The following is a 12,951-nucleotide window of genomic DNA, read 5'->3' on the forward strand; positions in this document are numbered from 1 at the left end:
GATCCTCAAACTAAGGCATCAGCTGGATGAAGGAAGGAAAGCTGAAGAGACCTTGAAGAAGCAATGTCTTGAAAAATAAGAACAACATCAAGTTGAGGTAAATATCTTGAAAAGTAAATTAGAAGAAAAGGATAAACTATTACGATTTCAAGATAGTACTAAGATCTTGGATGATATTCTTAGTAGTCAAAGGTCCCCTGCTATCAAAACTGGTCTTGGCTTTCATGAGTCTATTGAAGGTGAATCTGGTTCACAAAGTAAGACAAGAATCTCTAATGCAAAATCTGAAAGGGTCAACAAGGAAATGAAAGGACAACTCCATCAACAATCAAGGAAAGAGACTCCTCAAAGAAAATCTTTTACTCCTCCCATGAATAATGTTGAATGTTATGTATGTCATAATCTTGGACATGTTGCAGCCATATGTAGAAGAAGAAGGTTTCAAGACCATCATGCAGAAAGATCATCACATTCAAGGTACTTTAATGGATATTGCTTTTCTTGCAATATGTTTGGCCACAAAGCTGCTGATTGCTATAGGAGGAATATGAAACATGTAAGATGCTATGCATGTAACAAGTTTGGACATAGAGCAAAGGATTGCAGGAACAAAGCTCATGATAAGAAGAAATCATCAACATGCCTGAAGATATGGAAGAAGAAGGAAGTCCAGTCAGAAAGATGTGGCACAGCACAGGGTACTCAGCACAACACAGACATAACAGACTCAGGGGGAGCTGAAGGTATAGAACTTCAGTGTTCTAATTCTCATACGCAAGTTTCATGAAGGAAATACGCGTATATACACGAGTTTCACACTGCAAAATCGCGTATATGTCAGTTTGTGAAAAAGCAGTGGGGACAGACTCAGAAAAGGGGTCTGATATGATCCAGTCCTGTATATGCTCTATTGGTTAACAGTTACAGTCTGCTGAGGATGTCTGGAAATGTCTTGATACTTATGGCACAGGCTTAGGGGGAGCATATACTTCAAATAATGCATTGTTGGCATTATGGTTAGAAGTTGTAGATAAAGTCTATGAAGCTAAATGATACATCTCGCTGTTTGATCAAAGGAATGGTATTGCAGGCTGATGCTTATGGTACAGATCATGATGCTGCTGGTGGCTTTCATAAGTCTTGGTCTAGATATTTCATCACTATGTCATGTATCTCTTTTGTGATATCTCTTTTATGATGTCAAGGTCATGTAACGGCCTATGTTGGTTTCCCCACTATGCCTGGGATGAATGATGTAATGTTCATGTCTTATCATGAGTAAACTCTTAATGTATCTCCACATGGTTAGGTGGATGAGTCAATATTGGTATATCCCCACTAGGTTGGGTGATGAATGTATGTATTGAGTCTTTTGGTGATAGGAAGGTCTTCTATGATGTATAAGTCTTTGTTCTTCTTGAAGAACATCTTTTGCAGATCTTGCCTACAGTCAAGGGGAGCATGAACAGCACAATTCAGCAAGAGTAGGATGGATAGATTGGTACACTTTGGCATACACAAAGGGGGAGCACATTTGGAGATTTCAGCAGGTACTCAGGGGGAGTATGGACAGCAGAAGGTATACCAAAGAAGAGAATATCTTGGTCCGCCCTTTGCCCTTGATGTCAAAGGGGGAGAGTGACTTGGTGTGGTGGTTGCCATCAAGTCCAAAGGGGGAGATTGTTGGCATTATGATTCAAGTGTTGTCCTTGATGGCAACTCACTCAGAGGTTGGTACAGGTGCTCAGAGGTTGGTACAGGTGATGGCAACTTAATCAGAGGACAGATCTTAGTACAGCATGTCAAGAAAGTTCATACATGCAGGTTCGTTAAGCCCAAGTCGCATGTACACGCAGGTTGGCTTCAGTAAAAGAGCGTGTATGTGGAAAACGTATCTTTGGTCCGTGGCAGTTATTCCTTGGAAGTTGTGCCTATGGTTTTGGACCATGGTGTCTCGACGGATATGTTGATCCCTAGTTTCGAGGTTGATGGTATTGTGTTGCTATGGTTTTGGCCGTGGTATTGTGAAGGGCCTAAGGCTATATAAGGAGAAGATCATTAAGCAAAGATATATGCAATGTGTGTGAGTTGTGAAGATCTGAGGTAGTGTGAGATCCAAGTGCTGGTTATGGGTTGGTGATCTGAACCAAGGTTTAACTCATGTAGAGGATGATGAATGATGGAACGAGATCTCAAGGCTTGGAATGATTATCTTCTTATGGTTTTACTGTGGATAGACTAGATCTACTGACGCATGTTTATTATTATGATCTGGGTATGTTTTGATGTTTGATATAGCTGCGGAATTTTAAGTTTGAATTTACAGATCTATACGCGGGTTGTCTTTGGTAAAAGAGCGTATACACGCAGGTTGGGTTTGTCTAAGTAGCGTATACAATGTGAAGTATGAAGATGGAGTTGGATCTGGTTGTTGTTATGTTGTCTGTGTTCTTGACAGGGTTTCAGTGATTCAGTATTGCGTGAGTCAGAGATTGATGATGCAGGTTGTTCTACAATGGTGATTGTTTCATGGATCCAGTATGAAAATGTATGAAACGTGGTCCCGGGAAGATCGTAGGCCGGCACCTACGTACTGGTAAGCATATCAGCCAGTACAAGAGCCAAGGGGGTTGTAGCTCCCTTCCAGGAGCAGCTGGAAAACGAGTGAAGGTTGTAGCCTTCTGTAGGGTTGGCACCTACGTACTAGTAAATGGATCGGCTAGTACAAGAGCTATGAGGGTTGTAGCCCTCTGCAGGTTGCAGCCTGCGTGCTGGTAAAGGACTGCACCAGTACATTGTAAAAGAAGTTTCTTATTAAAGAAGAAAGAGACGAATTGCAGTAGGTGGTTTTCACCCACATTGGGTTTCCACCTTATATCATGGTGTTCATGTGTGTGGCTCTTGTGTGATGTTCTGTTCTGTTATACTGCACCTGTTTACTGTTAATATGCTTAATAATGTTCTGATGCATCTACTGAAGATTAAGATAACTGAATTATAAGATCTCTGGATATACGCTAGTTGCTTTAGACACAGTAGCGTGTACACGCGGGTTCACTTAACTGAAGTCGCGTATATGTTTCTGAGCATGAAATTGAAAAGTTTTATTGAACTGATAATATTGATTCACCCCCCCTCTCAGTATTATTTCCAACAGAATCTGCTTTATTTGGTAATTATGGAAACTTAACATGACTTTTGACGGCTGAGGATGGTTGTCATATTTAAGCCAAGGGGGGAGTGAATCATATTGCGACATGACTGTCACATGATTTGTGATTATTCAAAAAATCCTGCAATTAAGGCATAATGACTTGGTAGTTATTGTTACTTAATGCCGATAATACCAAAAGAGGTAAGTGTACCATCGACAAGACCTCCCATGACTCACCATTAATAAGGCAAATTTACCGTGGAGTACGAATCATAGGTGCAAAATCCCAATTCGAAATCCTCATCGGCGCCACCCTACCACCCTATCATTTACCCTATTAGAAGCGCTAGTAGGGATGTAGGGATGTTATCTTTCTTCTAAATGGTTTGGTATTTGTGACCTTAGCACTTTGACTCCATGGGTTCAAGGATGGTTATTATCTCATGAGTTAGGGATTGATGGTGATTGGGATCAAGCTTGTAATCTAATTATATTTGAGCTAAGTAAAGATGATGTTCATATTAGGGAGGTTGACAATGAGGTAGTGTGAGTATATCACAACTTTAATTGTCAATATTCAACCAAACTAAGGTAATTGGATCTTTCGGAACAAAGACACACCAAGGTTAATTGGTGGTCACGAAATTTATAGATAATCAAAGCACCACCTAAGAGTTTGAATTTCCTTTGGTTGTTACTCAAAAACGATTACTGACCTGAGACAGGCTATAGTTGTGAGGAAAAACAATTCTAGGTTTTCATTTCCTTTGTTGAAGGGATGAAGAAAAAAATATTCACTTACTCCTAGAATACCCCTTCATGAAGTAGGTTTGGAGTGAGGTAGAATTTACAACTATCCAAAAGGTCATTGTAGGCAAGGTTTAACTTAGAGGTGTTCTTTTAGGATTTTTTTGGCAGAGTTCGGTTACGAGGGTTCTGAGTTTTACTTATTCTGATGGCTTGGTGAATTTCGTTGGCATAAAATACATGCTTATTTGAGGATCACTCATATCCCTCTTTAGGGGTCACAAAACAAGTCCTTTCCTTGATTGATACAAAACATAAGGGTACCGAAATAATTGAACATAAACAAAGGTTTCGCTTGGGCTTTTTTAATAGTCTATGTTAGGGACCTAAGTTTATCTACAACTTGGGGTTATTTTTATTCCTTTTGGAGTCCCAGTTCTTGATTACATAAGAAAAAACTTTGGACAAGGAGCGAACAACCAAGGTGAGTTCAACGCTTTTTTCTCCTTTTAAAATGTGCCATGAATAGAAATGTTGCTCTTCTACAAGTTTTTGGTGATTTTTCCTAACCTATTTGTTGGATGAACTACATGATTCGGGTTCTGAATCCAAATCTCTTCCAAGTTGCTTAATAGGCTAATGGAATTTCTCAACTATTTTAATGGATCAACTTTATGCATGTGTTTAGATAGGTAATTTCCTTAGCATACTCTATTTCCAAAGAGGTAATGATTGTGGGGAATAATAGATTTGTGATTGAAGAGTTTGTACAAGGACAATCAATTTCCAAGATTGAATGTAACGTTTTGGGTTTTTGAGTGATTGTTACTTATCTTATACTAATTCTTCTGATTCAGATCAATTTTAGAGGAGGATTTACCATTTCATTGAAATTTGTTAATGCACGCACATTTGATGACTGTATCTAAGATGCTATAGTTAAAGGTTGGTCTCCATCTAGTAGAAAGAGAGACCAATTATTTTGATTACTATATGAATGTTCTTGGTGCATAAGGAATGCATTATCATTTTTTTTAAATAGAAGATATAATTTCCTTTTCTGAAAAAACATATAGATAAAGCATATAAATAAAGCAGTGGCGCACTCCTCAATTTGAAGGAGATGTGTAATTTCTTACATCCATGAGTTGACAAGATGTATATATATATTAACTCTAGATTTATCATGAGTTGTGAGGGATCAAATCCCTCAAAATGATTTTATTTTTTTTCTTCTTATTATAAATCAAAAGAACTTAAAATAAAAGTTTGCATCTATAAGAATTTTATCTCTCTAAAGTTAAAATAAATGTACGCTTATTATAATAATTTTAAATTTACCTATATTTTAATAAATCAACGATTAAAATATCCAAAACAATTTATATATTATCATGCTCATTTTTTCTAAATGACAAAATAATAATTATCAATCAATTTTAATAGTAACAATAAATTTTATCTAGAATTAGCATAAAGGTAATCATGTGCATATTATTGGAAAATCATGTACATATTTTTTATTTTTAAGAGATGGGGGGGTAAAAGAAATCATTTACAATATTTTCATTGAGAAAATAGTTAAGAAAAATTATAAGGTATTTAATAAAATTTTAATTCATTTTAGGTTGAGAATATATGTTAAATATGAGAATCAACATAGATCTATTTTAAACAATTTTATTTAAGAAGAAATTGAATATTTCTTTCATTTTGAGCAATATACTCATTCTTTACAAGAACCTAAATTTTCATTATTTAAATTGCATTTTTGAATGCATAAATTAATATACTACATTGAGAATCTCCTTAAACACTTGAATTGTGTAGATCACACAAATAATAATTTATAACACATTGAAATATTTTATTTTAACCAGAATTAAAATTCTTTTTGTTATTGATAGTTTTTAAATAATGCATATTAGCTTTATATTAAGAATTGAATAAATATACATTTCTCTTTATTAAGATGTAATTGAAAATTTTCACACACACATATATATATGGGGCTCATGGACCTCAGAGATCGGTGACCGCTACATCCACAAAATATTTGTACCAGGCAAATCCACCCAAAGGGATCACTTGCTGCCAGCTCAACCACAAACCCTGAAGAGTGTCGAGAGAATTTAATGTGTGACCACTAAATAGAAAACCAATTGAACTAACCCTTGGGGCTGCATTATTTATGGATATTTGATCCAGGTGGCTCTAGAGACACACACAGAACAAAGAGGGCTTATGTGTTGACACCTAATCCTTGTGATTGGGTGAATTTATGTAAATAAATAAATTAGAAATATGAATAGTCATCGGGAGATGAATTGAACAGTCTCTCCCTCATGTATATAATAAAGACCTGCCTGATGGAATAATACAGTCGAATCATTTTTGCTTTATGGAGTTACTTCTTGGCCTGACATTGTATCAGAGCCAGCTCCTTTTTTAGCTCTTATGTCCCTTGTAACTCCCTAGTCTAATCTCCATATAGCTGAGTTGCTCCTCCATATAATTAGCTGCTCCTGACATGGTAGCTGCCCCCTCCATATTATCCAGCACTGTCCATGATGTCATGCCTGTCCATAAACGTTTCATAAAAGAAGCATTGTCTTGACATGGTTTCATAAAAGAAGCACTGTCCTGACATGGTTTCATAAAAGAAGCGTTGTCCTGACATGGTAATTTTAGCGCTGTCCATCCACAGTTTTTTTTGCTCAGAAAGCATCCTCTCCACGGTTATTCTCGCTACAGTTTTCTTGTAGGCAAAAAAAACTCAATCCTGCAAAATCCCAAGAATATCATCCTCTCGATACAAGTGGTACTCTTTTTCTGCAAGTTTTACTTCTGTGCCACCATATTCAGGAAGAAGAACATGGTCACCCTCCTTGACACTAACAGGAATAGTGTTTCCATCCTTGCTACGAGAACCAGGCCCAACTGATATGACCTTTCCTGAGTTCAACTTGCCAGTGCTCTCCGGAAGCAAAATGCCGCCAGCGGTCTTGCTCGGAGCAACAACTTTCTCTATCAAAACCCTGTTAAGCAAGGGGATAAGCTTCTTCGCCATTGGTTTGATACTGTAAGGGAAGAAACCCTCATAGCTAGAGGCCTTTTATATAGAGACCCTGCAATTGCAAAATCCTTCTGCCTCCACCATCACACAGGCAGCACACAACATTCGGCGTCTGTGGAGACTTGCGTTCGAATGCCATTGTTGTTCATTGTCTTTTGTGTGGCTAAAAGAGGAAGTGAAGCCTGTTTTGACCCTTGATAAACTCAATAAGATTGCATGCCCTGTATATTGGGTTACATTTGCTGTGAACCCAATACAGTGACATGAACGTTGGATTGAACGATGCCAAGAGAAGGACTGACTCTATTGCATAAGTGTGGTGTGGCTTCTCAGTGTGATGTTAAGGCGTGGCTTCTCAGCGTGATGTTAAGGCGTGGCTACTCAGCGTGGTGTTAAGTTCCAGCTTCAATAGAAAGCTTCCTCTCTGTAATTTCTTCAGTTACACCATCGGATAAGTGTAGGATATTGTTCTTATGGTTTGGTCAAATGCTTCCATCATTAATATCATCCAATTGAATTATATAATATGTCAAGACTACGTTCTTCGGCCTTTTAGTGGACGCAGTGCTTTATGTTGTTGAGGGTATTTTTTTTTTAGTATACTGCGATATTCTATACTTTAACATTGTGCAAATGAATGCAAATTGATATTAGATTTTGTTGTCCAGTCAAATTAGAACTATATTTTGTTTTCATTAAGAGTAAAAGTTTTGCGGTAGAATTTTTTGCTACAGTACGCATTCAATCATATCCATGGTGGAATAGTTCTCACTCGCAAGGAGAACTATCTTGAATGGTCCCGGATGATAAAACACACCCTCCTTTTCAATGATTTGTGGAAAGGAGTGTGTGTCGGAGACGGAGACAATGAACCAGTACAACCTACCTCAGACAAAGAGCTCGTCATTTGGGAAAACAAGAACAACAAATCTTATGCATTAATCGCAGCATCTGTAAATGAAGAGGTGAGTCGCCATATTTCGTCATATTTAACTGCCTTTGAAGCCTTACAAAAGCTGAAAGAACTCTATGACTCACATTCTGCACTTGAAGTTGTTCAACTCATGATTAAACTCTTCACTCTTGAACTGCAAAATAATGATCCTCTTGCTCTTGCATCTGAAGTAAAGACTATAATGCATGATATCAAATCCACTAAGGTTGAATTGGATATTCCTCTTATCGATTTTCTCAATGCACTTTATCCTACTTACTCCAATTATCTTGAGTCATTGCAAGCAAATGGAAATCTCAAAGATATAACCTTTGACTCTCTTGTGAAAAAGTTTGCTAAAAGAGAGAAAGCTTTTGGAAAGAAGACAGCCCCTGAATCTTTTGAAGAGGCTGTGTACCTTGCTCATAAAGAAAAGCATCCTGCTCAAGATTCTACAAGAGGAAGAGGTGGTCGAAGAGGAAGAGGAAGATATTTCAGAGGTGGGGGGGCAGACATTCTCAAGGAGAAAAGGCAGATCTGCACTGCATACACTGCAAAAGAAATGGATCACATGATGCCTCTACATGCAAGCTACCATGGGACAAAATTGAGCAGAAAAGAAACCAACAAAAAGGTAAAATTGATGATACAGACAAAGGTAAAGTGCCTGAATCCGCTCACTATGTTGTGGCACAATGTAACATTGGAGTAAATGAAGATTTATTTAATGCTTCACTTGCTTCTTGGAAAAATGATTGGTTTCTTGATTCAGGAGCAACCTGCCACATGACTTATAGAAAATATTTTTTGAAGATGTCATTGACAATGTTGATGGAGCAATATACTTTGCAGACCAATCAAAAATCAAGCCATCAGGGCTTGGCACAATCAGGCTTAAACTGCCTGGTCTTCCAGACTTTCTTCTGCATCATGTTCTATATCTCTCACAGCTGAAGAGACACTTGATGTCCTTGTTCCACATCCGCCAACAAGGTCACTCCATTCATATGTTTGATGGCAAGCTTGAGGTAAGAAAAGCATCTGACCACTCACTTGTCATGAGGGGAATAGAAGAAGAAAGGCTTCTCAAACTGCAAGCAACCTCTGCTCATGCACAACATTTCTCATACAATTCTCATCATGAAGAAGGTACACTTCCATCAAGTTTATTATGGCATGCTAGATTTGGACATTTGAACTATGACAGTCTTCGCTTGTTGAAGAAAAATGGTGTTGCTGGTTTGCCTACAATTCCTAGGAAACTTAAGCAATGTGATGCTTGCATTCTAGGAAAGCATAGCAAACAATATTTTCATGATTCACATTCAAGAGCACATAGAAAACTTGAATTAATTCATTCAGATTTATGTGGTCCAATGTCTGTTCCTTCTACAAATGGAAATAAATATATCATGACATTTATTGATGACTACACCAGAATGTGTTGGGTTTATTTATTGAAGAACAAATCTGATGCTTTTCAAACATTCAAGAATTTTCATAAATGGATTGAAAATGATGCACAATCTCATATTGGGTCTATTCGCACTGATAATGGAAAAGAATACACATCAAAGGAATTTGAAAACTATCTTCGCCAACATGGGATCAAACATCAAACAATTGTGCCTTATAATCCCCAACAGAATGGTGTAGCTGAAAGAATGAATAGGACAATCTTAAATATGGTACGATCCATGCTCTTTTTCAAGAATGTAAAGATAATGTTTTGGGCTGATGATGTTCTATGTGCTGCATATATAAAGAATAGATGTCCATCTAATGCTATTAGAAACAAGACTCCTTATGAAATGTGGTATTGATATGTTCCTTCGGTAAAGCATCTCAGGGTCTTTGGTTCCACCTGTTATGCCTTGATACCAAAGGTACATAGAAATAAACTTGGTGCTAAAAGTCGTAAGTGTATCTTTCTGGGATATTGAAACACCTCCAAAGCATACCGCCTCTATAATGAAGTAAATAAGAATTTTGTTGTATCTAGAGTTGTAATTTTTCTTGAATCATCCAAAACTGACAATGTTGTTGAGTGGCAACTTGATCGCTTGGATAGATTTGCAAAAGCAAAATCATTTCAAGAATTTGATAATCAGATTCCACATCTTGAAGGGGGGATTCCTATACTAGATCAACATGTGGAATCTTCTTCTGAAGAACACTCTCCCTCGCATGAAACTCCAACAACGGATGATGCTTTAAGTGATGTAATTGATAGAATTGGGAGACTCAATCTTGACTCAGTCCCAACTCAATCAATGGAGCAGCCTAGACCATCTAAAAAAGGTCCCCCAAAGTGGGTGACAAAGACACTTGAAAGTGTTCATCCTGATGAAGTTGGAAAGATAGGAACCAGAAATTCAAACCGGCAAAATGGAGGTGATGTAGATGACTCTAATTCACATGTTGATATGGATGTTTCTTATGATTGTGAATTGAACTTGTCTATAGATTTTGAAACAACTTCCTTCAAAGAAGATGCTTCTCATGATTAATGGAAAGAAGCGATGCAAAAGGAGTATGATGCCCTCATAAAGAACGACACTTGGAAGCTGGTTGATCCTCCATTGGGAACTAAACCAATTGGCTGCAAGTGGGTCTACAAGAACAAGTATAAAGCTAATGGCTCACTTGACAAGCACAAAACTAGGCTTGTGGCAAAAGGTTTTGCACAGAAGGAATGGGTCGATTATGAGGAGACTTTTGCCCCCACAGCAAAATGGGCTACCATCCAGACACTCTTTGCACTAGCTCAGAATGGTTGGAAAGTCCATCAAATGGATGTAAAAACTGCTTTCTTGAAAGGAGATCTAAAAGAGAATGTTTTTATGTCCCAGCCTGAAGGATTTGCTGTGAAAGGACATGAACATAAAGTATGCAAACTTGTGAAGTCCTTGTATGGCCTCAAACAAGCACCGCGAGCCTGGTATGAAAAACTAACTGAGCATCTTCTGAAACTCAATTTCAAACATTTTGATCTTGTTGATGCAACTTTATTTGTCAAGAAAGTTGGCAAAACAGTTGTATATCTTGTGGTATATGTAGATGATCTTTTGATGACAGGGAACAATGAAAGCTACATTGCACCCATAAAGAAGGAATTGGGGAAAAGTTTTGAAATGACTGATTTGGGCTATGCTCATTACTATCTTGGCATTGAAGTAACCCAACATCCAAAGTCCATATTTCTTTCTCAAAAGAAATACATTGGAGATCAGTTGAACAGGTTTGGCATGACAGAGTGCAATCCTCTTACTACTCCAATGGAACAAAACTTAAAGCTCACATCTATTGAAGGAAAATAATTTGAGGATGCAACAAAGTATAGACATCTTGTAGGAAGTCTCAACTACCTAACTACCACCAGACCAGACATTTCGTTTGCTGTTGGAATTCTCTCCAGGTTTATGCAAAAGCCTTGTGAGGGACATTCGTCTACTGCAAAAAGAGTTCTAAGGTACTTGAAGGGAACTCAAGACTTTGGAATCAAGTATACACAGGTGGACGACTTCAGCTTGATTGGATACTCTGATTCAAACTTCGATGGAGACAAAGAAACCGGGGTATCAACTTCAAGATATGATATGAGTCTTGGATCAGGAGTTGTCTCCTGGAGATCATGCAAACAATCAGTTCCAGCAGATTCCACAACAGAACAGAATACGTGGCAGCAATTGAAGCAACAAAAGAAATTGTGTGGCTCAGGAAAATTCTTGAAGATTTGTAGGTAAAACAAGTACAATCAACTCCACTCATGATTGACAATACCTCTGCAATAAAGCTAGCCAAGAACCCAAAGTTCCATGATTGAACGAAGCACATCAATACTAAATATCATCTGATTCGACGTCATGTTGAGGCCAAAACAATCTATCTCCGTCATTTTTCCACAAATGAGCAAATTGCAGACATCTTCACCAAAGCGCTTGGAAGAGAAAAACTTGAATGATTCAGAATGATGCTTGGACTAACCAAAATTAAAGGGGGGAATGTTGACACCTAATCCTTGTGATTGGGTGAATTTATGTAAATAAATAAATTAGAAATATGAACAGTCAGTGGGAGATGAATTGAACAGTCTCTCCCTCATGTATATAATAAAGACCTACCTGATGGAATAATACAGTCGAATTGTTTTTGCTTTATGGAGTTACTACCTGGCCTGACATTATGAATGCTCAAAAATCAAAGTGATTAGAATGCCTTCGAACTAGGACCAAAGCATAGATCTCGTCATCCTAATCGCGGTAGTGTGAACAGTTCATCAAACCGAGTTCGGATGTGAAAGTTAGAAGCAGTCAAAGTTCGATTGACTTTTTACTGACTGGGCAGGCTTAAGGAGGCCACAATTTGGACAGAACCCAGCCACTGGATTCTGGCCAACCTAGGCCAGATTCTGGGCGAATTTGTGGCCTAGTTAGTTCCAAAATTCCGCATTTTTAAAAAATGGTCCATTTTTAATATAAAAATAATAATAACAAAAATATATAAAAATAAGGGGGTGGGGGCCACTAACCCTACCACCCCCTCCTCTCTTCACCATATATATATATATATATATATATATATATATATATATATATATATATATATATATATATAACCCAACGTGATATGGGAGGCTAGCGGGAATCGAACCCGCCCGGCCCATGTGGGTCAGCCCCCACCGGGTGGCCCCATGTAAAAACCATCGCCCAAAACAATAATACACCATTTTAATGCAACAGACAGTGCCGTATAACATGGCAGTTACAACCAAAAAAATGCGCATATGTTAAAAATGGATGTGAGCGAGTTGGAACCTAGAACCTCCACCTGTTAAGATTCCTCTGCCACCAACAAGCCAACGGCCTTTGCTTTAACAAATTTGCCACAAATGTTAATATAAACCCAATTTTTTACCAAGGCAGCGGCATGGAGGAGCCAATAGCGCGCATGTGGATCGAGGGATTTTTAATTAATTTTTAATGCAGGGAGGAACCAGGAGCGGGCACGGATTTCAAGGCAGAGGAAGGTAGTGCACGT

At 37.9% G+C, this 12,951-nt stretch overlaps 1 protein-coding gene across 1 annotated transcript; it reads right to left on the reverse strand.

The window, feature by feature from the left end:
* Positions 1-6,677: 6,677 nt before the first annotated feature.
* Positions 6,678-7,056, reverse strand: LOC149185355 (10 kDa chaperonin, mitochondrial-like). The gene has a single exon (XM_089419082.1). The coding sequence runs from the start codon at positions 6,969-6,971 to the stop codon at positions 6,678-6,680; it is 294 nt and encodes a 97-aa protein (XP_089275208.1). The 5' UTR covers positions 6,972-7,056.
* Between the last annotated feature and the right edge of the window lie 5,895 nt (positions 7,057-12,951).

Source organism: Pinus tabuliformis, chromosome 3_2 (genome assembly GCF_031772625.1).
Source record: "Pinus tabuliformis cultivar Carrire ecotype Pingquan chromosome 3_2, CPIR1, whole genome shotgun sequence".
NCBI classification, from domain to species: domain Eukaryota; kingdom Viridiplantae; phylum Streptophyta; class Pinopsida; order Pinales; family Pinaceae; genus Pinus; species Pinus tabuliformis.